Source organism: Trachinotus anak, unplaced genomic scaffold (genome assembly GCF_046630095.1).
Source record: "Trachinotus anak isolate AG129_WGS33_773 ecotype Australia unplaced genomic scaffold, CSIRO_AGI_Tana_v1 ptg000007l, whole genome shotgun sequence".
Lineage (NCBI taxonomy): Eukaryota > Metazoa > Chordata > Actinopteri > Carangiformes > Carangidae > Trachinotus > Trachinotus anak.
Window position 1 is genome coordinate 14,173,424 of NW_027273858.1, and position 25,769 is coordinate 14,199,192.

The following is a 25,769-nucleotide window of genomic DNA, read 5'->3' on the forward strand; positions in this document are numbered from 1 at the left end:
AGCAGAGAGGACTCTGTTCCACACCAGTCTCTGGTGGCTTTCTGCAAGCAGGTTTATTACAAAGTAATGTTACAGTAACAATTTCAGCTCTACCGAAATTAACCATACACTGACATGGATGCACACGAGAATGTCTACATGGAGTGGCACCTCGTCAAGGTCAATGCACACGCTGCTGTGAAGTGGTCAAACAAAACAGGGACTGCAGCTGCTGACAAACAAACAGGACTTGAAAGCTTCATGATTACGAGGTTTCTGCTACTTGTCTTAAATAGTGTTTTTCAAAGGTTTCTGCAGTGCTTACAGGGGTTTATTGTAGTATATTGCATTGCCCTTTAAATGCATGTTGGCAGTATATCATAGCACTTAAATAGATAATTGCAATGCCTCACATGGTACCATAGTGCACCATCTACTCCAAACATCAGCAAACATAAATAACATTACATTCAGTAACCCTCAGCGCTATCCTGCGTGTTGCCCTTCATTAGTGTGTAGAAATGTTAGTTAACCATACAACGTAGTCATTTTCTAGTGTTCATTGAACCTCTACAGGTTTTGCATCAATAAAATAAAATACAATAAAAACAATTTGACATTTTTCACAAAAAATAAAATACATTAAAAACAAATACACAAGGCCATTAACATTCCATTCTCACATAAAATTAAATCATATTGCCTCTCAACAGAATATTTTACATCTTTGCAACAATTTAAATAACACTCAACACATTTGCAGTCTTTTAAATTAGATATCTCCAGTGTCCGTTATGTGTTTAGGGTGCAGCTAGCTCCTGGGTTGTTTGTTTTCAAGGCCACTGACTATCGCTTGGATCCCTTGGCCAGTTTGCTTGTGGGGGTGGTTCTTCTTTGAGGGGTGGGGATCTTGGAGGGTTTTCCTCCACGTTGGCGGGAAGCAGAGCGCGGCGTCGCTCTGCTAGACTCTCCAACTGTCTCAGACACATCTGAGCACACAGACTGGATGTCTGAGATGTCGAAGTCAGAGGCGTCACTACCTCTGCGACTGCTCCCTCTGCTTCCGGCTTTGCTTCCAGGTCGGCTGGAATTTCTTCTTGAATCTAAAATCAAGAACAATAATTAGTGATTACAAACAATAATTAATGAACCACTAAGAATTAGCCCACAAGTAACAGCCACTATTGGCGCAGTGTCAAAGACAGTTCACCATGACCACCTATTTACACAACCAGACATGTAGCAACATCATTATTTACTTATTATAATTTGGGAGTTGTCTGGCTGTCACTCCAACATTCACTCTGCTTTTAGCTCTGTTTTTGGTCTCTTTAAACTCCATACGAAATATCAGGCTCTTTTCACTCTATCGTATACTTTGCTGTTGCTAACTTTGTCTGTTTGCCATTCAATGGTTTATCAGTTTTAATGCTGAAACCAGCTGCATGTTGAGGCTGATAAGGACCCTGATGAGAGCCATGACAGTGAACCACAGCAATAAATCTGCAGGCCTAAAAAAATCAAAACAACGAGCTAAAAGACGCTAAAACACTCTGTAGAGCTGAGATGAACTGCTGAGTCGAGTGATAATTATCTGTAGGTTTGTCATGTTATTGATTGATTGTTAATGTAAAAATATTCATCATAGCTTTAATCAACTGTTTAAATGCCCGTTCTGAACCATTATCTGCACAGTGGTCATTCACTTTACAGAGCTAACTGTCTGAGGCTATGTCTTGCTAATGCAACACATTAACTGTTGGCTTAATTTATTGCTGAGCTAACTCTTGATATTTTCACTCCTTTTACTTTTCTTGTGTATATACACAGTGTGGTCCTCTGACCAGTGCCCCAAACAACACACAAAAACACATTTTCTTTCTAAATAAAATGAAAAAAGCGACTGAAGATGCTCTCTACTCACCGCCTATTGTCTGTGCTCGAGCTTTCAGTACAGCAGCGCTGATCAAGGTTCCCTCCTCACCAGACTGAAATCCTTTGCCTGACAAGTACCCAGGAAGACGCAATTTGCTGCCTTGGACTGGTGTACTCTGCAAAAGATGGAACTTATCTTACTTCATTTGTAATTAATTGCAGTTAACTTTGTAGTATAAGGACAGAGAAAATGGTACTTATCAACTGAAGAATGCAACAAGTTGTACCACAAAGCACTGTAACTATTATTGAGTTAGTGATACATTTTATGAAAAAAATCATTTTAAAATGTTTATTTCTTCAACAAGTGGGGCATTTCTTTTAGAGGCGGTTAGTGTTTAATTTCTATGTAAACTTGCAGAGTTAATAAATCATTAAAGAATCATACATGCAAAGATTTAATACAAAGTTGTTGTTAAAGTGGCATTAAAAAGAGAAAGATATTTTTGTCAGGCAAGAATTAAATATCCAGCCCATTAGTAATCAAAGACATTAAAGTTTGTAGACCCAACTGAAATCTCTAACAAATACAAATTAAGATTTGTGTGAGTCCACTGTGTTTCAGGTTTGTTTTCACAGAAAGAAATGGAAATTAGTACACCCAGAAACATTGTGTATATGTGTCCAGGTTTGCATATTTTTATTGTCTCTTTTTTTGATAAATGTGTGATAGATTTCAGTTGGGTCATAAATCTGAAGCGTTCCACATCTTTTATGTGACTATACCTCTGAGGATGAACCTTGGCTCCCAAAGGAGTCTGATGATTTAAGAGGAGTGGAGGGTTTGCTGTTTGTAAGCCAGGGCTTATCATAATTGCGGGTTATGTGTTGGGGAGTCTGAGGAACAATGGCAAATCAAAAAACACAGACATGGATTCACAAATCAAAAACTACAAGAAACACTAGATGGGAGAAACACAAACAAATAAACAGGAAAGTGATCAAATAATGCAACACAAATAAGGGGAGGCAGATAATTGAGAGAGAAATCATAGTGTAGGATGATCAGCCCACAGTGTGATAGACGATTAAACCACAACAGGGTGGAATCTCTTACCTTGGGTGTACTGCTCAGTGCTTGGTGTGCTGGGACCGGACAGCTCTGACTGGAGGTGGATCTGTTGGGGGAAGCTCCTCTGGACGACGGCCGAGATCTCCGGCCTCGGTAGCGGAAGCTCGCCATCACCTGGGTGGTGCCTTCTGGGAGGATGAATTTCTCCCGCAGCTCTACGTTGGTCCTGCCTTTAGCTACGAAAATACACTCCAAATGAGCCATATTGTATAAATACAACTATGATTATCTTTATTAGTATTTTTGTGCTGATGATGATGTGAGTTAACACTTTATTTTCCACTTTACGTTCCTAACAACTTCCCAATATTCCCTGGGAAGTTTCCCAGAAATTACTACAGTATATATTTGGTCCTGATTATGGGGAATTTCCTTGAAAGAACTGCTCCATTTAAACCCCAGCAAATGTTTATTGATGATTCATTTACTAGTAGAAACTTCACTTTTCATAAGTGTTGAATTGTGTTCTTGGCTGTGGAGAATTTTTCCCATTTTGGCACTGCCTCTGTGTTCCCTATGATTAGCACCACACTACACAGGGGTTTCCAGGAAACCTCTAAGTAAATCACTGGGAATATATTGGGAAAATACAGATCCCGTAAAATAAAGTGTTACCATGATGTGTGTCTGCTTTAAAATAAAGCAGAATACTTAAAATGAATGAAAATAAAATACTGAGTGGACAATGAAAACACAAGACCTCATGCAGTTTCACATCTCATCCATACTGTCCAGTTACTCCTGCAACAGTAGTGGAATAAACGTTTTGTTTCTCAACCAGCGACACGTCTTTGTTTGCTTGCACTTCTGATCAAATGGTAGAAAAATTAAATAAATCAAACTGTGCCTAAACACTCCCACACCACAACTGCCCAAATCAGAAGAATTACAAAACCAAGAAAACGTAAACTACTCAGAATAAACCAAACAAACTCTTCACCAGTTGTGTTAAAAACAAACTGGCTAACATGCAGTTTCATCACTAAGCCACACTGTCATCAATGCAATTAATATTGTTTCAGTTTTGTTGTGTGTGTTACGTGGAGGCAATTTAATAATTTTTCCCTGATGTGAGACAGTTTTATTTTTACAGCTTCTATCACCAGCCAAGCATCTCTTGAACCTTACACATGGTTTTCGTTTGATTGTCAAGCAAACCTGAAAACTGCAAAAGAAGCTCAGCTCAGAAGCGCTCGCTACATGCTGAGACAGAAAAAAAAAAGGGGCCATTTTGGCGAATCAAGTCCCAAAAAAAGAGCCTTAGAGAAAGTGACAGCAGGTGATGTGACTCACACAAACAACTGCATGCATGAAAACCAGTGAAGTGGAATGATTGTTGTGAGTGGAGCTGCTTCACACAGTATGAGACACGTCATTCATTCACACACGGCTACGGTAGTTACACACACCGGGACCAGCACAAGCAGCACACACGCTCGGATGTGCAGACACACATACCACTGGTGGGTTCATGGAGCAAGGAGAGAAAGTGTGTGATTTGCCAACCTATAGGAGACTGAGTAATTGAAGAGTTTGATTCCGAGCGCAACATTTTGCTCCCGTGGTGATGAACTAGAAGAAATGATATCATGTTCAGCAGGAGGAAGGTTAGGAGAGAGCAGAAACAAGCACATAAAGCTTTCGCACTAGATGTGGTCACAGAGAGGACGTTTTCATACTGATACACATGTAGGTGCAGTTTTTTCGTTTTTTTTGTTACTATATCTATAATTTTTTAGAGCTTGGGAGGTGCTGTGTTGATATAGCGAGAACAGACTTTAAGAAGAAAGTACATAACCACAGACATGACTCCAAAATATAGCTGGTTTAACAAAGAGACAAGAAAAGACAGTCACGGTGGTAACTTCTACTCATATTCAAACTGAGGATTAAACTCTGAAGTTCTCCAAAACTTTTGATGGATCTGGAACTGAGAAAATCTTTTTACAGTTATTCTGAATTAATATACTCACACTCATAATATTTTACACCATTTTGGTAAAAAGAACACCACTTTTTCTCACTGAATTTTTACTCTGTGTCTGTTACAATATTCATAAAATAATCTTTATAATAATAATAATCATAATCTTTATCAAGAATAACGATGCATACAGTGGTGGCCCACAAAAATGTTTTGTAAATCAAAAATCGGACAGTCAAAAGAGATAATACATAGATTAATGACTCAAACTGTAATAATCTTGTCAGTGCATACTCCCAAATCACTTTGCCACACACTTCACAAATGAATAGTGTGCTCACACTGTGCCTCACTGTGACGTCTTGTGGTGAACTTTTGAACTCACCTCGACAGGGGTCGTTCTTCACCAGGAACTCGTCCAGAGCCATCCAGCCTCCTCCCACCCGCACCATCACAGTGCTGCGTAAAATACGCACTAGACGTAGCTGCTGAGAGTCTCCGAACTGCGGCGGGGGAGGGAAAAGAGAGAGGGAAAAATGTGAGAACACTGACTTGTGAGTGAGAACTCTCCTCACTGCAGGCTAGGAACTGTGCAACACAGGGAAACCAGAGTGGTGTGCAGAATCACATTTATTCCAATTGGTTAATTCATCACTATGTTTTGTGGAATTAGCTATAATCAAGAAAATCTCATAAATGAATGCATCCATCAAAGATGTTTTATGTTCACTTCTGATTTCCTTTCCATGTTTACACATCCAGGATTTCAGCATGACATCAATTTCCAGTTTTCATTCTCAGGGACACAAATTACACAAAGGTCAATCCAACTGGTTTCCTCTATTAGTGTGTGTGGGTGTGTGTTATTCAAATCTATCATTCTAAAATCCCTACACTATGTGAGCTCATTAATACTAAATGAGTTCATGCTGAAATACATCTTTTTATTTTCTCACACTTTCCTCAAACATGTACAAGAATCTGATGTCGAGCCTGACTGGTTTATTGCTGGGTCAAAGTTATTCGCTAGTATCGGCTCATGTCAAATATCGTACTACATATTAGTATCTATGTACATATTTTAGCCAATGAGAAACAAAATGCAGAACAGAAGTACTCTAGTTACTTGGAAATAGCATATTCATCATGTAGTTTCTGTAAAGTCCAAGAGACAATTGGCTGATATTTCACTATCACATAGTGTAATATAGATGTTACAGTAAGTCTATTACAATCACTGTAGATCCCAGTCAGGCTCCACATTGATATCTGTACAACGTTATTACTCAAGTGATTTCTGCTAGTTTGTAGTTTCAGGATGTAATGTCTGACTTTATTGTCTGGCTTCAGTTTGCTGCAGGTTGAGCTGTGAAAAAAACATGAACTGAAGGCACATTATTATACCACCAGGAGGCACTGCTGTATAATAATCTGCCTTCGTCTTTCCAACCACACATACCAAACAGTCAGTGCACTGAGCATGTCATGGATGTGAATGGTTCAAGCTTTATGAGGTGACACGAGACAGAAGTCAGCCAGTTGGATATGACCATGAGCATTAGCACAAAAACAAAGTTCACACAATCACAGCCGCATGCTTTCCGTCATTTCACACCATGATCAAATGGACAAACAGCAATCTCCTGCAATCCGGCACTTTGTTGCACTTTCTACAACTACGACTCAAATACTCAGGATGCATTGACACTGATGCAGATCCAATGCAGCTAGCTCCGATGACACACTGAGAACAACATGAGGAATGGTTCAAATCATTTCTGTCTAATCCACCACAGTGTGACACGCAGACATGACCAAACACTGATGACCCTCCACTAAGTGCCTGTTACATTATGGTATCTCTTAAACTTCTATAAATCTTGCACTTGTATGATTATCAGAATGATTTAATGCCACTGGTGATTTAAGTGATCAAATACATTAAATGTGAGGATGATCTGGAGGAAAAAGAGGCACAAGAAACATCTTAAGAATAACCATTTACCAGAATACAGCTTTCCAAAACTGCAACGTGTAGGTGGGGGGTAAGATTTTGATTTTCCCTGTTTGCTATTGTCTCATCGCCGATTAAGGAGTCATGTAAGCAGTGAACCAGACCAAACTGTCAAAAGAATTATTTCAATTCAATGTAGTGTGATACAGCAATACAAACCACCACTGAAGCCCCTATCCCCTCTCACTAACATCATTAATCCAACAAGCTTCAGAAAGCATGTGGCACATGAGCCCATATCAGTCATGAGTTTTACATTACAACATGCAATTTGTCAAGACAAAATATTAACTCAGCAGGTAAAATGAAAAGCAAAGGATTCATTGAAATCATCAAAGTTGCCCAACTATGAAAACAAATGAATAAACAGTGTCAGTTACATAAAAGTGTGTCAGCCAATGTTGAGATAAAATCATTCCCATGATACTGAAGCGCCAAAGGCAAGCACACAGAAAGCATTATTTCCCAAAATGCCCAGCAGATGAATTTATGCCTGTGGACCAATAAAAAAATATGGGCTGAAATGGTACTGGCACGCTAATATTGTATTCTCTGAAACTCAAAAGCAGATATATAAACATTTGCTACACTACTTTTCACCTTGATTGTCTTCTTTTTTCAACAAAACAAAAACGCATGTTCAAAATTGCTAGGATCACAAAAAATACACAGATGCCTTTGATGCTTCTTTCATTAGCTGTTCTAAATCAAACTTCATGTTCGGATTATATTCAGCCACCATAAATTGTTGGACTGTTTTAGGCCAGTGCTCCATATGGATTAAATCAGATGGCCATAGATCTTTATTTCTACTTCTGAGTTCCAGTCTGTAAACATCAGCCAGGGATCTGGGCAGAAAGTGTTAATTGAAAAACAAACATGGTAAATGAAAGAGGACGTAAGGTTTGATAAGGCACAGAACAGAAAGATTAAAACACAAGAGGGGATTCACATGTACCTGGTTTCCAAGGTAGAACTGGTGATGCGAAGGACAATGAAAACATGGAGAGATTAGAGTTTTTATTGGCACTTGTTTCAGCATATTCATCACTTACCTTCACAAAGATCTCCCCGTGAAGTTACTATTGTTTTTAAAACGTGTCATAATAATGGTATAGTGTGTATTTGAAGATAAAGATGAAGGATGTCTCTTTTAAAAACGTCTCTTACCCGGTATTTGTTGGCACCAATTTGCTCCACTTGGAATCGTTTTGGACATTTGCATTTCGCCACTTGACGTGTAACCTACAAGTAGAGAATGATTTTATTGAAGCCTCATTCCAAAAAAAAATGAGAATTATTTAAAATTCAGGGCAGGGAGAGTTTGTATTACCTCATCCTCAATTTTGTCTGCATCTGTCAGTGGCTTGTAAGCGTCTTTGTTGGGGTGAAGAGCTGCCACAAACTCATAGTAGTCAATGTAGCCGTCCCCGTCTCTGTCAAATATGTCTGCTACAGCGCTCATTTCCAGGCGACTGGTGGGGAATTCTGTTGAAGTTTTAACATTAAGTGTTAAAAAATAAGCATTCTGCCGGCAGGGGTGCACGCTGTTCAGTTGCGACTTCATGTGATGTGTTGGACACTTACTGGAGGAGAGAATGCCCTCTATGAACTCCTGTCGGGTCACCTTGCCATCTTGATCTTTGTCGATGCGGCGGAAGAAGTCCATGACACGAGACTTTTTATGGTTCATCCAGCGCATGTAGCGCTTCCGCCACACATCAAAGTCAAAGTTGGCAAATTCCTTCAACTGCACAGAAAAAAATATGACATTAACAACCAGAAAAGCACAAACTCAAAAAAAAAAAAAAGTGAGCTTGTAATATCACTGAGAGCAGGTGTGAGTGCTCCATTACCTCCTCCAGTCTGTCCAAGGCATCATTGAGTTTCCTCCTTCTGTCCAAAGCCAGCAGCCAAACATGCTGCCACTTAGTGACCAGCAGGTTGACCCGGGGATTCTTGGTTTCAATGGGAGCTTGTGTTGCGGACGCATACATTGTTTGCGTGGGAGAGCGTTTTCCTGCAAATGAAAAACAAAAACCTTCATGGTGTAATCAGGATGAATAGATCAGCAATGACATCATTCCAGGTGATAACATGGGACGAGAAGAGGATGTCACGTCACCCCGCAGTGACTCAGCACTTGGCCAGATGGCTCAGGTCACGCTCTTTGAGGGGCATTTGTGGGATACATACTTCCAGCTCTTCCTTTGTCGAGCACAGGGATCTGAGACTGGATTTGGGGCTCCACAGCAGCCTTCCTTTTGTGTGTCTTGGTGATTTTGTCAACATCTGGTTGCTTCCTGGTCATTTCCTCCATGAACGCCTGCAGGACACAGCAACAATAAACGCTGTAGCTTCTATCATGTGCTCATGCAATCACAGATCACTCCAAGTAAAACAACACTTTAAATCCCTAAAAAACAATTTTACTTTACCTGATGTTCTGCTATGAGGCTTTTCACCTCTTCGATCTCTTGTGGCAGCGGCTCCTTGTCCTTATCGTTGAGGTTGGTCTCAGCCCACTGCAGCCAAGTCAGCAGATTCTCCAGTAACTCCTGAGTGGCCAACAGCTCAGTGAGGGCTGTGGCCAGACGCTGCTGGTGCTGCCGGGCCCAAGCCTGCACCTGTAACAGCAACATTACACACATTACGCACACTAAACAGAGACAGAGCAGTTCTCCTTGTGTGATCGGGACCACATATGGCAGCGAATGTATGGAAATGTCATGCTAAAGCTACACCAGGCAAATACCCACACCACAAATGGACATGGTATTGTAGCTTGAAGCCTCCAAATGGTGTAATTGTGCCCAGTAATACCTGTGGGTGTGACAGAGAAGAAAGGCATGTATGCAGACAAGCAGCTGTGAACTGACCTCTTCGAACCGGGCTTTAATGATGGTGTTCCAGTGTTTGATGGTTGTGATAGAGTCTGGATGGCAGATGCTCAGAATGGCCTCCCCCATACTGGTTGCTTTATTCAGAGCCACTCGCTTTTCCTCCAGTTTCTTCATGAACTCCTTAAAAAGAGCAAATGGAAAACAGTTTAGATTTGCAATTGGATTATCTTCAGCAAACATAAAAAATTGACACATTGCTCATAAGGTTGTTTAAACATCGTAGCGAGCCAAAGCTATTTCAATTAGATGAAATCATAGTTAAGAAAAATATTCCTGCATTGTTGGCATGAAAGCTGATATGGCATCTACTTGAAGACATTTGGGGTATTAACAGTTTATTAAAGCAAAAGACGGCAATGTAATGTAAATATAAACTTAAAGTTTTGATCAAGATAAAACTATATAAATGTTTGCATTGCTTGCCTTGTGTTGTTCGATAAGCACCCGCAGAGCCTCCTCATCATCAGGCAGGCTGCCATGGAAACGCAAACTCTGCTCTCCCTCAGCCAGCCACTCCAGCAGGATATGAACAGTAGAGTGAAACTCCTCAGCCTGCAGGAGGAAAACACAGGTCACGTCACACTCATAGACTCAGGTTACCTTCTATCTAACAGCTGTAGGGGCTCTGCAGCACCTGACACAAGGCCTGCTCCAGCCGGGCCTGTTTGGACACCGACAGGTTGCACACTGTCTCCCAGCGGGTGCTCAGCTCCTGCATCTGTACTTTGACCCAGGACGAGTCGTCGTGACTGCTCTCGATCAGCTCCTTGGCTGAACGTTTGAGGGCCTGAACGCTCACTGTCCTCTTTCCCAACTCCTTCTGGAAAACCTGCAGGGGACATGACACAGTCAGACAACATCAGCCAACACACACCAAACTGAAATGGCACATCAAGAGTTATCAAGCTGCTTTGAAAATGACCTAAACAAACAAACAAATGTGCTTACTTTTTATTGAATTGTGTATTTCTAGCATATTTCTGCTACTTATAATTTCATTAAAGAAGTGCAGAGAGAAATTTTAACTTGTGGACTACAAAATACATTCATCTTCAACAGAGTTAATGCAACAAAGAACAGAAATACCTCTGTTGATGATACAGCACAGTTATTATGAATAATAACATTGGAAATAAGGAAACATAACAGAAACAGTTTTCCAGAAACCTTGCTGGACAGAAAACTTCAAAGAGCTGGCAGCAGCAAGGTACGACAACACAAGCTTTTCTGTTGTTTAAATTTATAACCCTAAATCTGGTGTGGTTTAAGTGTCCTCTGTCTTCTATTGTGATAAGAAACAGTGATGAAAGGAAAAGACAGTGTTAATGCAGCAATGAAACCTTTTATTCTTTTTTTTTTTTTAAGATGGGTTTCAATGCTGCCAGTGAAAGACCAGTAATCAACTAGCAGATCATCAAATGTGGGACATTCTGTGTCCTTAGCCTGGTGTTGTTGTCTACCTTGTGGTTGTCTATCAGGTTGAGCACCAGGTCTATGTCTCCATGTACGGGCTGGTCCTCAGCCAGCTGAGGTTCCACTCTGTACAGCCAGTCAATAAGAGCCTGGAGAGCGTCTGTAAACTGGCCGGAGAACAGCAGGGCCTCCTCCAGCTTGTTTTGTCTGCAGGAGAGAACAAATCATTCCCAGTGAATGAAGAGGTGTTTGGAAATACTGCAAGTTGTCTGATGAGAAGTTGGTGGGATAAAAATAGAGCAACGAATGTGGGAAGATGTATCCGTACCTTTCTATAGACTTGCCACAGACAGTGTCCCATTTGTCCCTCAGTTCACTCAGCATGTCGTCCAGCTTCTGATTATCATCCTGAAGGGAGGTCTTGTCTTTGAGGGCCCGTCCTGTCCGGGCCGTGGTGTCGTACACTGAGTGTTTGCTCCCCAGAGCTTTCTGGAACTCCTGTATATGAGAAAGAAAAGGTAATTCATCCAACCAATAAAGTAATTCTACTGTATTTAGAGAGTAACAAGCTGACAAGAGCTATGCTTAGCGGATTGCTTTAAGTCTGTATCTTTGGATGCACACACTTCACAGTTACAGTGAACCTTCTCAAGGGATTTTCCTCTTACTACTGTTGGCATGTCAGACAGTATCCTAATCTGTGTATGTTTTGTGATTAAGAAGACACTATTCTGTGAGGGAAACAAAAAAGAGGGTCAAAACTCTGGAGCCACTGCTCCACAGAGATTAAAAGTATCCAAAAAGCAAGGTCACCCCTAATACATTCGGTCCATCCTGGGATTATGACAGGATTAGCACAATCTCCCCATATAACACAGTAGAGAAAACAAAAGAGACCGGGCAGTCTATAATGCAAGCAAATGCACTAATGCATTCTGTAGATACTGTAATTCCTATAAATATCTTTTACTGCTGGAATTATCTACTTCCATTGCTTCATTATTCTAGCTTGTACAAAATGACTTGAATGCTGACGTCGTTTGTGTTAACTGAATGAAACTCAGCTGTAGATTCCGCCAAAGGTCCGTGGCTATTTTAACTTTCGTTCTTTTCCCAGTACAGTGCGATAAGACCACGCTCAGTCACCTTGTGCTGGGCCAGCTGTGTCTTGATTTTGTCCGGATCATTGGCAATTTCCACCTCTGAGTCCAGAGTCTTCTCAGATTCGTCCAACCACTCCATCAGTTTATTCCAAGTTTCATGGAACTAATGAAGGATAAAGAAACAAACGCAGTGTGAAGAAAAAAAAAAAAAAGTTATGAGTTCACCTGATTTATTGCCGAGTCCTGTTTAATGTTCACATGATTAGGATTTCAGGCCCAAGGAACGTGAGAGGCCTACGCTAATGAAAATGCTATAACAAGCTGCAGGCAGAATATGAAACAAGCTTAATATACTATTTCCAGAGTTTTCCAGTGATAATAAAAAAGTCCAAACAGCAGTGAAACATTGACTATTTCAAACCCAGTATAAATAAGCACAGAGCAGTACCTGTTTGGCCCGCTTCCTGGTGTCATCCAGCAGCCGACCACGCTCAACAGACCTCTGCACCACCTTCTCCCAGCGGCCTTGCACGCTGAGCAGCAGGTTCTTGATCAGGACCACATCTTGTTTCTGGCTGAAGTACTTCAAATGCGTTCCCGTCTTGTCCAGTTCAATGATGTGCTCTCTGTGGGAGTTCACCTCCGTCACAAACATCTGGACAAATATACACAGCAGCAGAGAAGAGAGAGGTTTAGATGTAAAGCGGAGGTCATGTAATTCATATGATTAATCCGTTAATGAGCTTTGTTCTGACAAGAAAAAACAAAACAAAAAGCAGATGTCATTAAGTCATTGGCGAACTGTTATTTTATATGTCATACTGATATAATTCATAATTTTTCACTGACTAAAGAAATGACACACCGTCATAGCAGCTGAATAAAAGCAAAGTTGGATGAAAACACTGCAGCTTGGCATAGATAAACCAGTCACGCACAAACATTAAAAAGAAATGTCTTGTCATCAGCATTTCATTTCACTGCACATACTATGTAATCCTCCTCTCTGTGCAAACATTACCTTATGCTCATCAATCTGAAACATGATGGTCTCCAGAATGAGGGAAGCGGGGGAAACCATGTTGAGCGTCTGCTCTGCTTGGGTCAGCCAGTTGATGAAGTCCTGCAGAGAGTTGTGGAAGTCCGTGGCCAGTGTCAAGGCTTCTTCTAGTTTCACCTGTAGACACAACAAATCATCAGGAGATAGTGATGGAAATAATCCTGTTACCTTCTCTCTCTCTCTCTCAACAGAGCACTATTATAATTTCTATCACACTATACATTGCTGAAAACAAACCCTCTGGTTGCTACAACAATTACGCTTCAGTTGTGCCAAACCTGGCCTCTACTGAAACAGAGGAAGTCAACATCTCTGGAGAGGCTGCTGGTGAAGCAGTAATGGAGTGATGAGCTTTTAATTGAATGAGAGAAACATCCACAGCATCTCCATTGCGGAAAAAACATCCGCTTGCTGCAGCCGAGGCCACTGGCACAGGCTCATCACATGACAGTAACTGCCGTGTTAATGACATTACAAACATGATGAGAGCTATGAGCATTAATGTGTTCTTGTCGAGAGTCTTGCTAAATATGGAATTGCGGTTAAAGTCCCTGCATATTTTTATCATTCGAATACTCTTTGTGCGAGTGAGCGCGTGGTCGAGGACTGTCACACTGCTGCTGAGAGTTTGGACAGCAGCTGCAACTCTGTGCAGCTCTAAGATTTACCAGACTTTACATTCCTGGGAACAGGACCAAAGTAAATAGGAAGCAAAAGCAAAATGTTAAAGCAAACGCTCAGGCAGCCAGAACGTGGAGCTCCATATCTGGAGTGAGAGTGGGAAGGGAGAGATGATTTATCTTATTGTCATGAAGTGTTGATGTTTGTTTATTGTAGCAACAAAAGTGAGAAACTGTTGTTCTAATTGTGTAACATATAAATAAGATAAGTGAAACATGGTGACTGATGTGTCTTTGTTTTGCCTCAGAGGTTATTTTAGCTCTACTATTTATTTAACGCACTTGTCAGCTCTTCACTATGGCAACATGTGAGACAAGACCACTGTTGTTCCACGCTGACTCAGACAGCAGCTTGCCCGCTGTGATCTACACTGTGACCACATCCTGTGTGTGTCCTTGCCAACACTCTGTCCTTACACCATTCATTATCGGCACTGGGATTAGAGGCTTTCAACTACAGAGTCATGGCTCAAGAGCATGTCAGTGATCTCTCACTGGGACCTACATCTCAAGTTGTGAATCATTAAGCTGAGAGCACTGAAAGCCACCCAGTGACTCCATACCTTTCTTTCAGCGACCTTCCCCTGCACCGCTTCCCATTTCTCCTTCAGGTTGGCGAGGTCCTGCTCTGTGTTGCTGTCGGGACCCTCGGGCGTCAGCAGGAGCAGCTGCTGACCCTTGTTCAACAGCTCCTGATACAGCTCCTCCTTCACCTCCAAGGCAGAACACAACTCCTGCAAGAAAAGACACACAATGACATGAAGAGGGCGACGATTTCGTCACACAGACCGAGTTACAGCCAAAGACAGCTCTGCTTTTACTTTTGGATTCTACAGTGTTCAAAGCGTATGTAATGAATTTGTCTGCGGTTTGTCCAGATCCAGCCCAAAAATGGTGAAAGGCTGAACACAGTCAGGCACACAGACTCTCAGAGCCATTTTCCCACAAACATTTAAACAGTATAATGTTACTAATTTGATAAAAGGTATTGCTTTCAAGTAATCCCTCTGTCTTTGGTTTATTAAAATGCCAGTGCTGGTGCTCCCTTGTCGTGAAAGTGTCTTGAGTTTCTCCATTAGAGAGAAGGAAAACAAAGAGGGAAAACATTCCTAAATTCATTATAGTCAGACAAGCCTGAATCAATTCGAAACACTTTAAAAGCTTTTTGTCATCTCCTGCAAGGGGGGGATGCAAGTAGTGTATTTTGCAGTGTCATTTAATTTTCACACTTCAGATAAAACACAGAAAAGACACAGTCGTCTCCTTACAGGCCCCGCCATCTGTACGCGGTCTTTCATATTGTTAAACACATACCAGATGGGCGTTAAGCTGCTCCCGGGCCGTGTCTGGTAAGCCTCCCACAGCCTTTGATGCCAACAGCTGACGTTCTGTGTCTTTCAGCCATTGCTGCATATCTTCTATCTCACCATGGAAACCTTGGGCCTACAACACAATACAACCTGAGTCAGGACAAAAGGTGTCACACACACGCATTGTTAGAAACCTATGGCTCGAAGAGGAGGATGTCTGAGTTATTAATTCCTTGGATTCATTTAGCTCCCAGAGTCAGCTATCTGCAGTATTCAGCAGTAAAATAAACAAAAATGTAATGAATTAAAGCTTTGATTCAAAATGAAAAAAAATGTTACAATTGAATTAAAATGAAACATTTAATTAAATTTCTAGCACTTTTTTTTAATATAAACTCTTGTCTATGAAAACCCTTTCAACCAAGCATAGATTATAAGTTGGAGGTAACTTTTCAAACATTTCTTGAATAAAAATCTAAATCCAGTGAATATTTCTGTTTCTCATATCCCCCCTCAAAGCAGCCCCCTAAATGTCAAAGTTATGAATAAAAACTCCACAGGATGCAAAAGGAATGAGGAGGGGAAGAGAGAGGGTCACTCCTCCAGAAAAAACTTAACATACCTGTTCCCCTGGGAGAAAGGATTCACTCACAGCTTATTAAACAATAAATAATGATAAATGAGCTCTGGATTTATTAACTTTTTATACCTGAAGCAGAGCACTCTCCAGTTGTTGCTTCCTCTGCTCCGTCTTCTCCAGGATGTCTTTCCACCGCTGGTTCAGGTTCTCCAGTTTGGTCTGCAGAGCAGAGGCTTCCTCACCAGCGCTGGACTCCACCAGATCACTACCGGCTTTGTTCACAGTCTCAACGGTCGCTTTATGAGCCAGCACGTCAATCTGGAGAACCTGTGGAGATAAAGTAGCCAGAAATAGCAGGATGTTGGGTGGAAGGATATGAGGCACCAAGGACCAAACCAAATCTGTGTGGATGTGAGTAGATGAGAGGAGGTTTGTCGTACATGGTGCTTGGCGAGCTCTATCTCGATGGCTTTAGGGTCTCCTCCGGCCTTCCTTTGCTCATTGAGCAGCTCCTCGGTGTGGCTCATCCAGGCCAGCAGCTCATCCAGTGCATGCTGGAACTGGCCCAGAGCCAGAAGGCCTCCCTCCAGTTTGTGCTGGATTATTGACAGATTAAACCATTAGATATTGCAGCGTGTGAAAGCGCTTGACATGCATACAACACAGCCTTCCACTTGAGCCACTGTTGAGCCTCGCTTTCGAGTAGCATTCAAAGAAATTAATTTCACACTGTTTAAATAGCATCTAACTAAAATGAACAATCAGTGTAAAAGGAGACTATCTCTGGTTGAAATGACTTCTTTCCCCTCGTCTAACCTGTCGGCTGATGATCTTCTCATCCAGGGTGTCCCAGAGCATCTTCAGCTCAGACATTGGCTCCTGAATGGCGCAGCGATCGGCCTCCTCCGTCACCTTCTTCAGCAGGAGGCCCGCCTGGTGGTTCAGGCGCTCCATCTCAATCTGCAGCTGGTACGCCTCCCCTTTGAACTCCTGACAAAACCAGCACATACACAGTTACACCCAATAAGTCAACAGGAGCACAAAGTCACCCAGACAAAACCAGCTTTGCCCTTTCAGCTCAAGATTTGCAGAATTGTACATCAAAGCAAATGTGGCTACTTTATGATGTTACTTTTACAGAGCCTTTGTACCTGTACAAACTATGGCATGTTATGAATCAAGCACTCAACATAAACACAGCTGGGATATGACACAGCTCCTGTAACAGTGAATACTGCAGTAATGTTAAAGATGGAAATGAAATTGACAGGGCAGAAGTGGATCATCATATTCTCAGCATGTAAAAAAAAAAAACAGTCAGGTATCGTATCTTTATACAGAAATACAAGACTGTACCTTGAGTTCTCCAATCTGCTGCTTGACAGTTTCCAGGTCGGTGCCTACAGGTGACATTGAATCCAGTTTGCCCTCCAGAATATCCACCCAGTCAAACATTCCCTGTGTAGGAGGTGAGAAACCATTGTTACTGAGAGAAAACAAAGCTTAGTGCACAGGGGGTCATGTTACACACTCAGCGTCATGCATCAATGCAGTAAATCTATATGGTTGACAAATGAGGCAAACAAACAAAATAGAAATGAGAATAAAAAATAAGCCCTGGAAATAAATGTTATCATCTTTAAAAAGTGTGAATGTGATCTTTTACAGCAGCTGTGTGGAGGATTCCTTTCTGACCATGAAAAGCTCTTAGAATAACTTTATGAGTTAAAATGTGAGCCAGATACAGAAAAGCACTGTAGTTGGTGTTTATTGTTTCAAAATGAATAGGTCTCTCATAAAATGTTGCATCACTTCAATGAAGTGCAATAGAAAAAACACTGTAATCTGTGGTTTCATCTGAAGACCTTAAATACTGACTCACTTTCAAACACTTTTCAAACATTGAAGTATGTCTCTATGAACAAGTACCTGTATATTCTCCAAGTGGTTATATAATAAAAACAAGTTAAAAAAAAAAAGTTATTTTTAAAAAAAACAAACAAAAAAAAAATCTGGGTTAAGTTTTGGAAGAGCTTCAAAAAGTTACCAAAAACCCATAAAGTCTTTTATTGTGTTGCCCTTGAAAATCCTTGAAGCAGCATCAAAGTACCTGCAGGCCGTCTTGAAACTGCACAGCAGCCTGCATGGCTTCGTCCAGTCTCTCTACTCTCTCCTTCCAAGTCTTATTAAGATTCTCCCACGCTGAATTCACCTGGACAAATGACACAGAGTCACCACCAGCCACACGCAGGCAAAGAAATATACAATATCTGCAGGGACAACGGATCAGCAAGTGAAGAAGAAAAAAAAAAACGGCCTTTGCAAAGATGGTTTTGAATGTAATCTATTACCTCATCGAGACTTTTCTTTATCACAGGTTTATCAGGCTCCCCGCAGGCAGTCATAAGCTCCGCCCCCTGGTTTTGAACCACATCAAGCTCTTCCTGCAGCCCGTCAATCTCCTCTTTAAATCCCTGTGGAAATAATAAAATGCAGTTTTTAAAACAAAGAAATGCTCCCTCGCTCTTAATCGTCATTTTTATACTGGGGCTCTGTGTACCTCCACAAACTCCTGCTGCTGTTTGACGACTGACGGGTCGACTCCCGGCTCCTCCAGCTCCCTCAGCAGGTCCTGGCTGTCTTTGATGGTGACAATGAGAGCACAGTGGTCGCACCAGAACTTGTCTGCCAGGTCCATCACATCCAGCAGCTTTGCCTCCCGCTCCTCCTGCAAGGCCTGGATGTCATTCCACAGGAACACCATCTGGTCCAGTTTGTCTTGTACAGCTTGTGGGAAAAACACAAGTGACAATTACGGTGAATACAAAATAAATTAAACACACATCTCACACATTCACATTGACGGGTTTAACCGGATTATTTCATGTGCCTGAAAAAAGAACGGCATTCCCATAAAAGCTACACCTGGAGGAAAGCTTACGCAATCCAGTGAATGAAAAAATCTAAACTAAATTTAAGATCTTGAGCCAAGATCCTGAAGCTTTGTCTGGTAATTGTGTTTATATACCACTGATATTTTGGTACTGTTGACCTTTTACTATGATTTTTTTCTTATTTGTTTTAATTATCCTTATGCCCTGTTATACTATAACCCCTACAACTGCCAAAAAAGCTTTTAACCTTTTAGCTTTTGTATTACAGCAAAAAATGATTGCTTTATTTTATAAAAAATGGACTGCTAAAAAGAAGTTGAACAAACTAATATTAAACAAATAAGACAATATGATATATACCACACCTTTAGCAGATATGTCCTTGTTTGCCCCTTCAGACCGTGCGATCATCTCCTCGCCTCGCTGTCGCAGTGTTTCATAAGAAGGCTGCAGTTTTTCCAGATCCACAGAGACGGCCTTATTTTCAGTGATCTGCTCTTTGATCTTGTCCACCTCCACTGAGATGGACGGAGGCTGACGCAGGCGCTCAGCGATCCGTTCCAGGGATTCCAGCATGGGGTCAATTTTATCATGGAACTGGTGGAGAGCGAGGGGAGGAAACACATCAGTTAGTCAATCAGCTGACAATCTCACTAATTGTTTCAATTAGTTTCATTCAAGGAAAAGTGTCAAAAAGTTTCTCAGCTTCTAAAAAATGAGGATTTTTCTAAATCAAGAAAAAAAAACAGTCATGAAGAATTGAAATATATATAAATATATAAATATATATAATCTATTGTCAAAAACAGCTAAAAGTTTTAATTATATCAATATACAGTATATGTATGTGAATTGCCAATTATTGACATTTAAATATGGAATTTCTTCAACATGTAGACTTCAACATCATACAGTAAAACTAGACAAGTAAAATAAAAAATTTCCTTTGAAACCCCTAACAGACAACTGCTCCTCACCTGGGTGGATTTGGAGATGGCCTCATCCAGAGTGGCCGCTCTCTGCTTGACATCAGCCTTCAGTTTGGTGTAAAGTTGGTCAGAAGTTGTGTACTTCTCTCTGATGGGCACTCCCTCCACCGGGCTGAGTTCAAGTAACTGAGGCCCGGTCTTATTCATCTTGTCAATGTGAGGCTTGTGCTCGGCAATCAGCTCTCTCATTTGCTGGAGAGGATGTGACATATTCAGTTTAGTTTCACCATCATTAGAATAAATGTGTTGTACTGAACATCTGCTCCTGTTGGCTTCTTACCCTGAGTTCCTCTTGCTGCTGCCTCAGGGTGTCGTACTCGATGGCGGGTGGGGGCAGCTGACTGAAGGTGGTCAAAGTTTCCTGAAGCCATGGCCACATCTCCTCGTAGGTCTCCCAGAACTGACTGGCCAGAGAGTGGGCTCGCTCCAGCTGCAGACAGCGCTCCGAGTTCAGCTGACTCACGATACCGTACTTCACCAACAGAGTCTGGGTCTTGGCCTGATTGAGAACCAAGAAGATCTTTTACTTTATGTGCACATTCCTAATGAATAACTGCTTCAAACTCCAAATAAACTCTTTTCACCTTCAAGATTTCTTTCTCCTCTGGGTTCTTGCTGTTCATGATGGCCTTTCCTGTTTGCACAATCTCATCCACAGCATCTTTGTGCCTCATGATGTCCATGGAGAAAATCTGGAAAACCGGTAGAGTGGGTTTAGTTTGACGTAACAAAACAAACCGCTGTGTTTACTGTACTTGAAACAAAGGCCTGTGTCTATACACACACAGTATGACGGACTAACCTTCTGTGCTTGGAGCTGAGCTGTGTTTTGGTCTTGCTCCAGCCTGATCTCGCCCATTGACAGCAACTTCCTCTCAGCATCAGTCAGCCATGAGAGTTCAGTATCTACAGCCTGTTCAAACTGGAAACAGACAAAAAAAAAAAACTCGGTCTTTGATGTTTTCCATTGAGGATTTAGGAAATACAGTAAAAAAAACCCTTTTATACTTAAAGTAGGAGAGGAACAAAGAAAGCCAAATGAGTTCCTGCTTTACCTGCTGCGACTTCAGTATGTCAGCGTTGATCTGGTCGACCTGCTGGGTGATGGTGTCACAGACGGCTCTGTACCGCTCATTATCCTCAGTCACCAGTTTGTCCAGACTCTCACGAGTGTGCCAGGGGATCAGATCCAGGAGAGAACCACTCAACTCATTCAGCTTGTCCATCACAGGTTTTTGGTCCTTGGTCTCCTTCAGCAAGGCCTTGAAAACAGAAAACACCAGTTTAAGACTAATAATTACAGTGATGTTTTTTTTAAACTAACGTGTGTCAGAGGTGTTTCATGTTAGAGATTACATTTGGTATTTATTTCTTAAAGAACAAATACAAAAAAACCTTTATAGAAAGACTGACCTTCTGCCTGCTTTGTGCATGAATGAGCTGCTCGCCCACTGGCTCCTCACCAGCAAACGCATTGATCTCAGCCTCTGTTTTCTCTAGCCAGGAGCTCAGATCCTCATGAGTATGTTGTAGCTTGCAAGAGAGACTCAAAACACGCTCCAGTGTCTTCAAAACGTTGTCACTCATAGAGTTGATCTCAGCATATTTGTTTTTTATACCATCCAGTTTGCCTTGGATAACAACCACCTCATCACCTGTGAATCGAAAGTAAATTTGTTATATATTAATAGGAGTCTTGTATTTCTGCCTTCTATTCTATGAAGTGATCATATCATCCAACTCTTGGCCAGAAAGAAAAGAATTGTTTTTCCCAAAATGGCAAACCACTTCTTTAAATAAGGTGGCAGTTGGGGGTGGCGCTAGTGCTTTCTGAAAATTTAATTTTAAGAAATTTTGTTGAAGACTTTGCCTACTGTTGAGCTGCTCCCTGAATTATCTCATGGTGGTTATTACAGAGACAGAACTGTTTTCTGAGATCCAGCTGTGTGAGCTGTGATTAGAAAGACATGCCTGTTGTTTGCTTCAGTAGCTCCATCCCATTAGAGATGGCTTGGTCAACATTCTTCTTCCTCAAGTCAATATCACTTTGTAGTTCCTGAAAATGAAAAAAAAAACAACCTCAGAAAGGTTTTGAGAGTGGCACAAACTTTGTAAATGTAAATAATGGTGGACACACAAATTGCTTTCAACTGAATTCAACTGAAAAATGATCGATGAAACTTAAATGAAAGGACAACAAAATGCTTGGCCTGAGGAGGATTGTGTACCCGTTGTTCTGCCAGCTGCTTTTCAAGAACATCTATTTTGTAGTCCTCCACGGACACTTCACCCAGCCTGGTGTGCACTTCGTTGAGCCAGTTCATGAGGGCCACTTCATCCTCTCCAAACAGCTGGGCGTTTGCCAGAGCTTGCTGCAGCATCTCGGCTTTCCTCCTGCATCGCTCCTGGAGCTCTATGTAACTGGCCTGGGTGGCGTCCAGTTTAGACTGAACAAACTCCTTATCGTCCACTGAGCTCACAGTTTTGAGCATCTGACCCAGACTGACGGCCTGAAACAGGTCTTTACTGTGATTCATAATCTCCTCCTCTAAGGCCTGACCGCACAGGATGGGAAACAAACCAAGGAAATATGACACAAACAGAAAACACACACACAAAACAAAAAAATATGAAACAGAAATTTAATGAAGAACGGAATGGGACAAAATGACGAGCGCAAACTTAAAGTTACAAGCAAAATTAACAAAACTGAATTCAGATGAGCAGAACCTTCATATGGTAACAAAGCGAAATTACCTTATGCTGAGAGATCTGATCTTCCAGCTTAGACGTCTCTGTGCCGATTGGCTCAGAGTTGGCCAGGTGTTTCTCTGTGGTGGACAGCCACTCGCTCAGGGGCTCCAGAGTCTCATGGAACTGCTGAGTGACCACTAAGATGCTCTCTAACTGCTTGTGCCTAACACATATTGATAACAACAGCAATGGATCAGCAATGTACAGTCTTCTCATTTATATAGACAGACTAAGTTCATTTCTTCCAAACCCATTAATAAATATCTGCTGTTGGCAAGTATCAGCAACATGTCATGTCTGAACAATAAACATGAAGCTACAGCTAGCAGCCTGGCGAATAGCTTAGCACATAGTCTGTAAAAAGATGGAAACAGCTAGCCTGGCTTTGTCCACACATAAAAGAAATCTGCCTACAACCACCTCCAACGGTGATTAATTAACATTTTATATTGTGCTTATTTAATTGGTACAAAAAAATGAAGTGTCTGTATTTGGCTAAGGTAACTGACTGCTAGCTGTATAGCTTCGTATTTACTGTACCAACATGAGAGTGGAGGCAATCATCTCGTCTAATTCTCGGCAGGAAAGGGAAAATAAAGTGCATATCCTGTTGTTGAACTATTACTTTCAACTTCTATCGGGGTAAAGTGAAGATGAATTTAGGCATTTGACAGAAGAAGGTTTAAATTTTCAGAGCTAAATCTAGGCAAAAACACAATATCAAATAAGAAAAAAAATATATCTTGGGAAAACAAGTGTGTTAACATTGCAGGTGTTCATACAGACCTGTTTTCAGCCTTCTTGAGCAGAGCGTCCCACCTCTGCCCCAGGCATTCGATCTCTTTTGCAACCTTCTCCTTATCCACAGACTCTGCCAGTTCTGCGACCTTCCCTCCCTCTTTTTTTATCAGCTCCACTGTCGGCTTTCGGTCATCCAGCAGTCTCTGTAAGAGCTGTCAAAGACAAACAAAGGAGGAGAGTTATGCGGCGCCTTTAACGCACTTTGACTGCGAACATTGCTTGGTGGTGAAAAACAGTAAATCTAACAGGCACAAATTAAGTGTCCATTAAAGTAGAAGCTTTGTGTTGCACGCTCTTGTTTAACACTGGATGTCAATTAAATAAGATAGATGTCAGAGTCATAATGTTTTGTGGATTTTCTAGTGTTGAAATGGAAAGATAAAAACAGAGCTGAGTGTGTGTTTATGTGTTTGTACCATGTAATACTGGCTTACTTTCTGCTCTTGTATCTGTGCCTTGACCACTTTGAACTCTGCAGAAGGAGGCTTCTGATTGGCCACGAGCTCCTCTGTATCGGTCAACCAGCTGAGCAGAGACTCCAGAGCATCCTGGAACCTCCCACAATGCAACAGGGCTTCATGCAGCTGGGCTGAACGCTCAGCAATCTGCGGACCACATGGTAAACACAGATATTACCTGTTTTAAGGCCAGCCTAAGCCGTAAACCAGTAACTCATCAAAGGATGACACTATAACAAATAGCAAGAATGAACGACAATATGTCTTTGTATTTTCATGAATGACCAATAGTCAAAAGCAAACATCAACCAGTCAGACCTCTAGTATATAACAAATAACCTTTTTATTGAGGGTATTCCACTTTGTGTTGACATCCTCCAAGTCATCCTCAAGCTTCTTGGTGCTGGTGCCTTTGGCAGCGCTCTGGATCAGGCCCTGGCTGAGGGAGTTGATATCTTGAAGCTGCGTCTGCAGTGGATCAATGTCCTCTTTCTGGAAAGCCTAAAGACAAATGGAACAAATCACAATAAATAATTTATAAGTGATCAAATTACAATGTCATCAGTCTTATTTGGAGGTCCATTAAACTAACTCAATTACTGCTCCAGCTGTTCAAAGACCAACGATTTCAATGATGCATTACTGCTTTTACTGCATTTTTCAGAACCAGACCAAACTAAGTATTTGACTCATTCTGAACAATCCCCTGATTTTAATTTCAATATTGCTCTACCGTGACTCTGTCCTCGAAAAATCTTTTTGTCCTGTTGAGCTTTATACAAACAAAGAAATATTGGAACAGTTAACAGTCAGAACAATTAAATAACAAAAATTAATAACACTGGATGATCTAGATCTAGGCTTTAGCTGCAACCATTAGTGGATTTATCAATTAGTCAACTAGCAGAAATATTCTGCAACTATTTTGAGAATCAAATAATCAAAAACAAATGAAAAAACGTTCTGAAATGTTAGGATTTGCTGCTTTTTTTGTTTTGTTTTATATCTCCGTGAACCTTTGGGTTTTGTACCTAAGAAATCACCTTAGGTTCCTTTTTTTTTGTACACATAACAAGAAGTTGATTAATTTAAAAAATAATCGCTGATGAAAATACTTGTTAGTTCTAGAAAAAAAAAATGCCTGGGAGTTCTCCCACTTCCTGAAACACAATTGCCACGACATCACCTCAGGTTCAGTGTTGAAATCCAGCTGACATAAACAACTCTCTAACCAGTCAGCAGCTTCTAAAAGGGCAGAGCACGGCTAACAGTTAAAGCGCAGCTGTGCATAATCACACAGACAGACTTCCAGGCTGAACTGGTAAGCGAAACCTAATTCACCCATCATGTAATCAGATATGTAAGAAAAACACCAAGCCAGTAGCCAGGAAACACTCATCTAAAGAGGCGTATCATCTAGTGAAACCGGCCGGACCAACTAATGAGCAAAACTCGGAAATGAAGGAAGCAGCTATTTTTGGGCACCTGTGAGGAGAAATAACCCACGGGGTCCATTTCAGGACACACAGCGATGGCATTCAGTAAGGCCTCTATCTCCTGCTCTCCGGTGTGCTGGAATGCCTGTAAACTTTTGGGCAGACAGGCCTCCACTGACTGCAGAAACTCCTCCAGCTCCTCCATGTTGTATGTGGACGCTCCTTGTTGCAGAGTACATGGTTTTGTTTGATGGCGGCTCTCTATGGGTAGAGTTACAGAGTTTCCGTACGTCTCAGGCTCTGTCACCACCACACTAACCAACTCACAGTCATCCTGACGTGACACATCCTCTAACAGCTCAGCAGTGGACAGCTCATCATAGTCTGTTAAAGTCCTGGAGCGCCATCCAGAGCTGTCGTTTCGAGTCCTGGAGGCCGACCCTGAAGAGGACCTCCCAGTGGAG

The 25,769-nt window shown here is 41.5% G+C and overlaps 1 protein-coding gene across 13 annotated transcripts in view; it reads right to left on the reverse strand.

Annotated features, from left to right (window-relative positions):
* Positions 1 to 29: 29 nt before the first annotated feature.
* dst (dystonin) overlaps positions 30 to 25,769 on the reverse strand; it is a 103,543-nt gene continuing 77,803 nt past the window's right edge. For 3 of the 13 annotated variants that reach the window (XM_071480841.1, XM_071480840.1, XM_071480844.1), the window contains 44 exons: positions 24,209 to 24,370; positions 23,846 to 24,016; positions 23,397 to 23,563; positions 22,614 to 22,773; positions 22,085 to 22,411; positions 21,828 to 21,912; positions 21,270 to 21,511; positions 20,912 to 21,118; positions 20,659 to 20,778; positions 20,441 to 20,548; positions 20,137 to 20,355; positions 19,845 to 20,048; positions 19,233 to 19,464; positions 18,534 to 18,760; positions 18,325 to 18,447; positions 18,084 to 18,185; positions 17,330 to 17,431; positions 16,790 to 16,963; positions 16,414 to 16,569; positions 16,103 to 16,300; positions 15,398 to 15,526; positions 14,647 to 14,817; positions 13,365 to 13,520; positions 12,792 to 12,998; positions 12,387 to 12,506; positions 11,569 to 11,738; positions 11,288 to 11,447; positions 10,462 to 10,656; positions 10,251 to 10,379; positions 9,804 to 9,947; positions 9,363 to 9,551; positions 9,121 to 9,250; positions 8,781 to 8,944; positions 8,512 to 8,674; positions 8,258 to 8,412; positions 8,095 to 8,169; positions 7,883 to 7,900; positions 6,916 to 7,032; positions 5,296 to 5,413; positions 4,445 to 4,558; positions 2,972 to 3,162; positions 2,641 to 2,751; positions 1,904 to 2,030; positions 30 to 1,082 (listed from right to left, as the gene is read on the reverse strand). In XM_071480841.1, coding sequence (XP_071336942.1) covers positions 826 to 1,082; positions 1,904 to 2,030; positions 2,641 to 2,751; positions 2,972 to 3,162; positions 4,445 to 4,558; positions 5,296 to 5,413; positions 6,916 to 7,032; positions 7,883 to 7,900; positions 8,095 to 8,169; positions 8,258 to 8,412; positions 8,512 to 8,674; positions 8,781 to 8,944; positions 9,121 to 9,250; positions 9,363 to 9,551; positions 9,804 to 9,947; positions 10,251 to 10,379; positions 10,462 to 10,656; positions 11,288 to 11,447; positions 11,569 to 11,738; positions 12,387 to 12,506; positions 12,792 to 12,998; positions 13,365 to 13,520; positions 14,647 to 14,817; positions 15,398 to 15,526; positions 16,103 to 16,300; positions 16,414 to 16,569; positions 16,790 to 16,963; positions 17,330 to 17,431; positions 18,084 to 18,185; positions 18,325 to 18,447; positions 18,534 to 18,760; positions 19,233 to 19,464; positions 19,845 to 20,048; positions 20,137 to 20,355; positions 20,441 to 20,548; positions 20,659 to 20,778; positions 20,912 to 21,118; positions 21,270 to 21,511; positions 21,828 to 21,912; positions 22,085 to 22,411; positions 22,614 to 22,773; positions 23,397 to 23,563; positions 23,846 to 24,016; positions 24,209 to 24,370 — 6,996 coding nt within the window. In that variant the 3' untranslated portion in view covers positions 30 to 825. The remainder of the gene's footprint in view (positions 1,083 to 1,903; positions 2,031 to 2,640; positions 2,752 to 2,971; positions 3,163 to 4,444; positions 4,559 to 5,295; positions 5,414 to 6,915; positions 7,033 to 7,882; positions 7,901 to 8,094; positions 8,170 to 8,257; positions 8,413 to 8,511; positions 8,675 to 8,780; positions 8,945 to 9,120; positions 9,251 to 9,362; positions 9,552 to 9,803; positions 9,948 to 10,250; positions 10,380 to 10,461; positions 10,657 to 11,287; positions 11,448 to 11,568; positions 11,739 to 12,386; positions 12,507 to 12,791; positions 12,999 to 13,364; positions 13,521 to 14,646; positions 14,818 to 15,397; positions 15,527 to 16,102; positions 16,301 to 16,413; positions 16,570 to 16,789; positions 16,964 to 17,329; positions 17,432 to 18,083; positions 18,186 to 18,324; positions 18,448 to 18,533; positions 18,761 to 19,232; positions 19,465 to 19,844; positions 20,049 to 20,136; positions 20,356 to 20,440; positions 20,549 to 20,658; positions 20,779 to 20,911; positions 21,119 to 21,269; positions 21,512 to 21,827; positions 21,913 to 22,084; positions 22,412 to 22,613; positions 22,774 to 23,396; positions 23,564 to 23,845; positions 24,017 to 24,208; positions 24,371 to 25,769) is intronic. The other 10 variants (XM_071480845.1, XM_071480842.1, XM_071480849.1 and 7 more) reach the window with 6 other exon arrangements.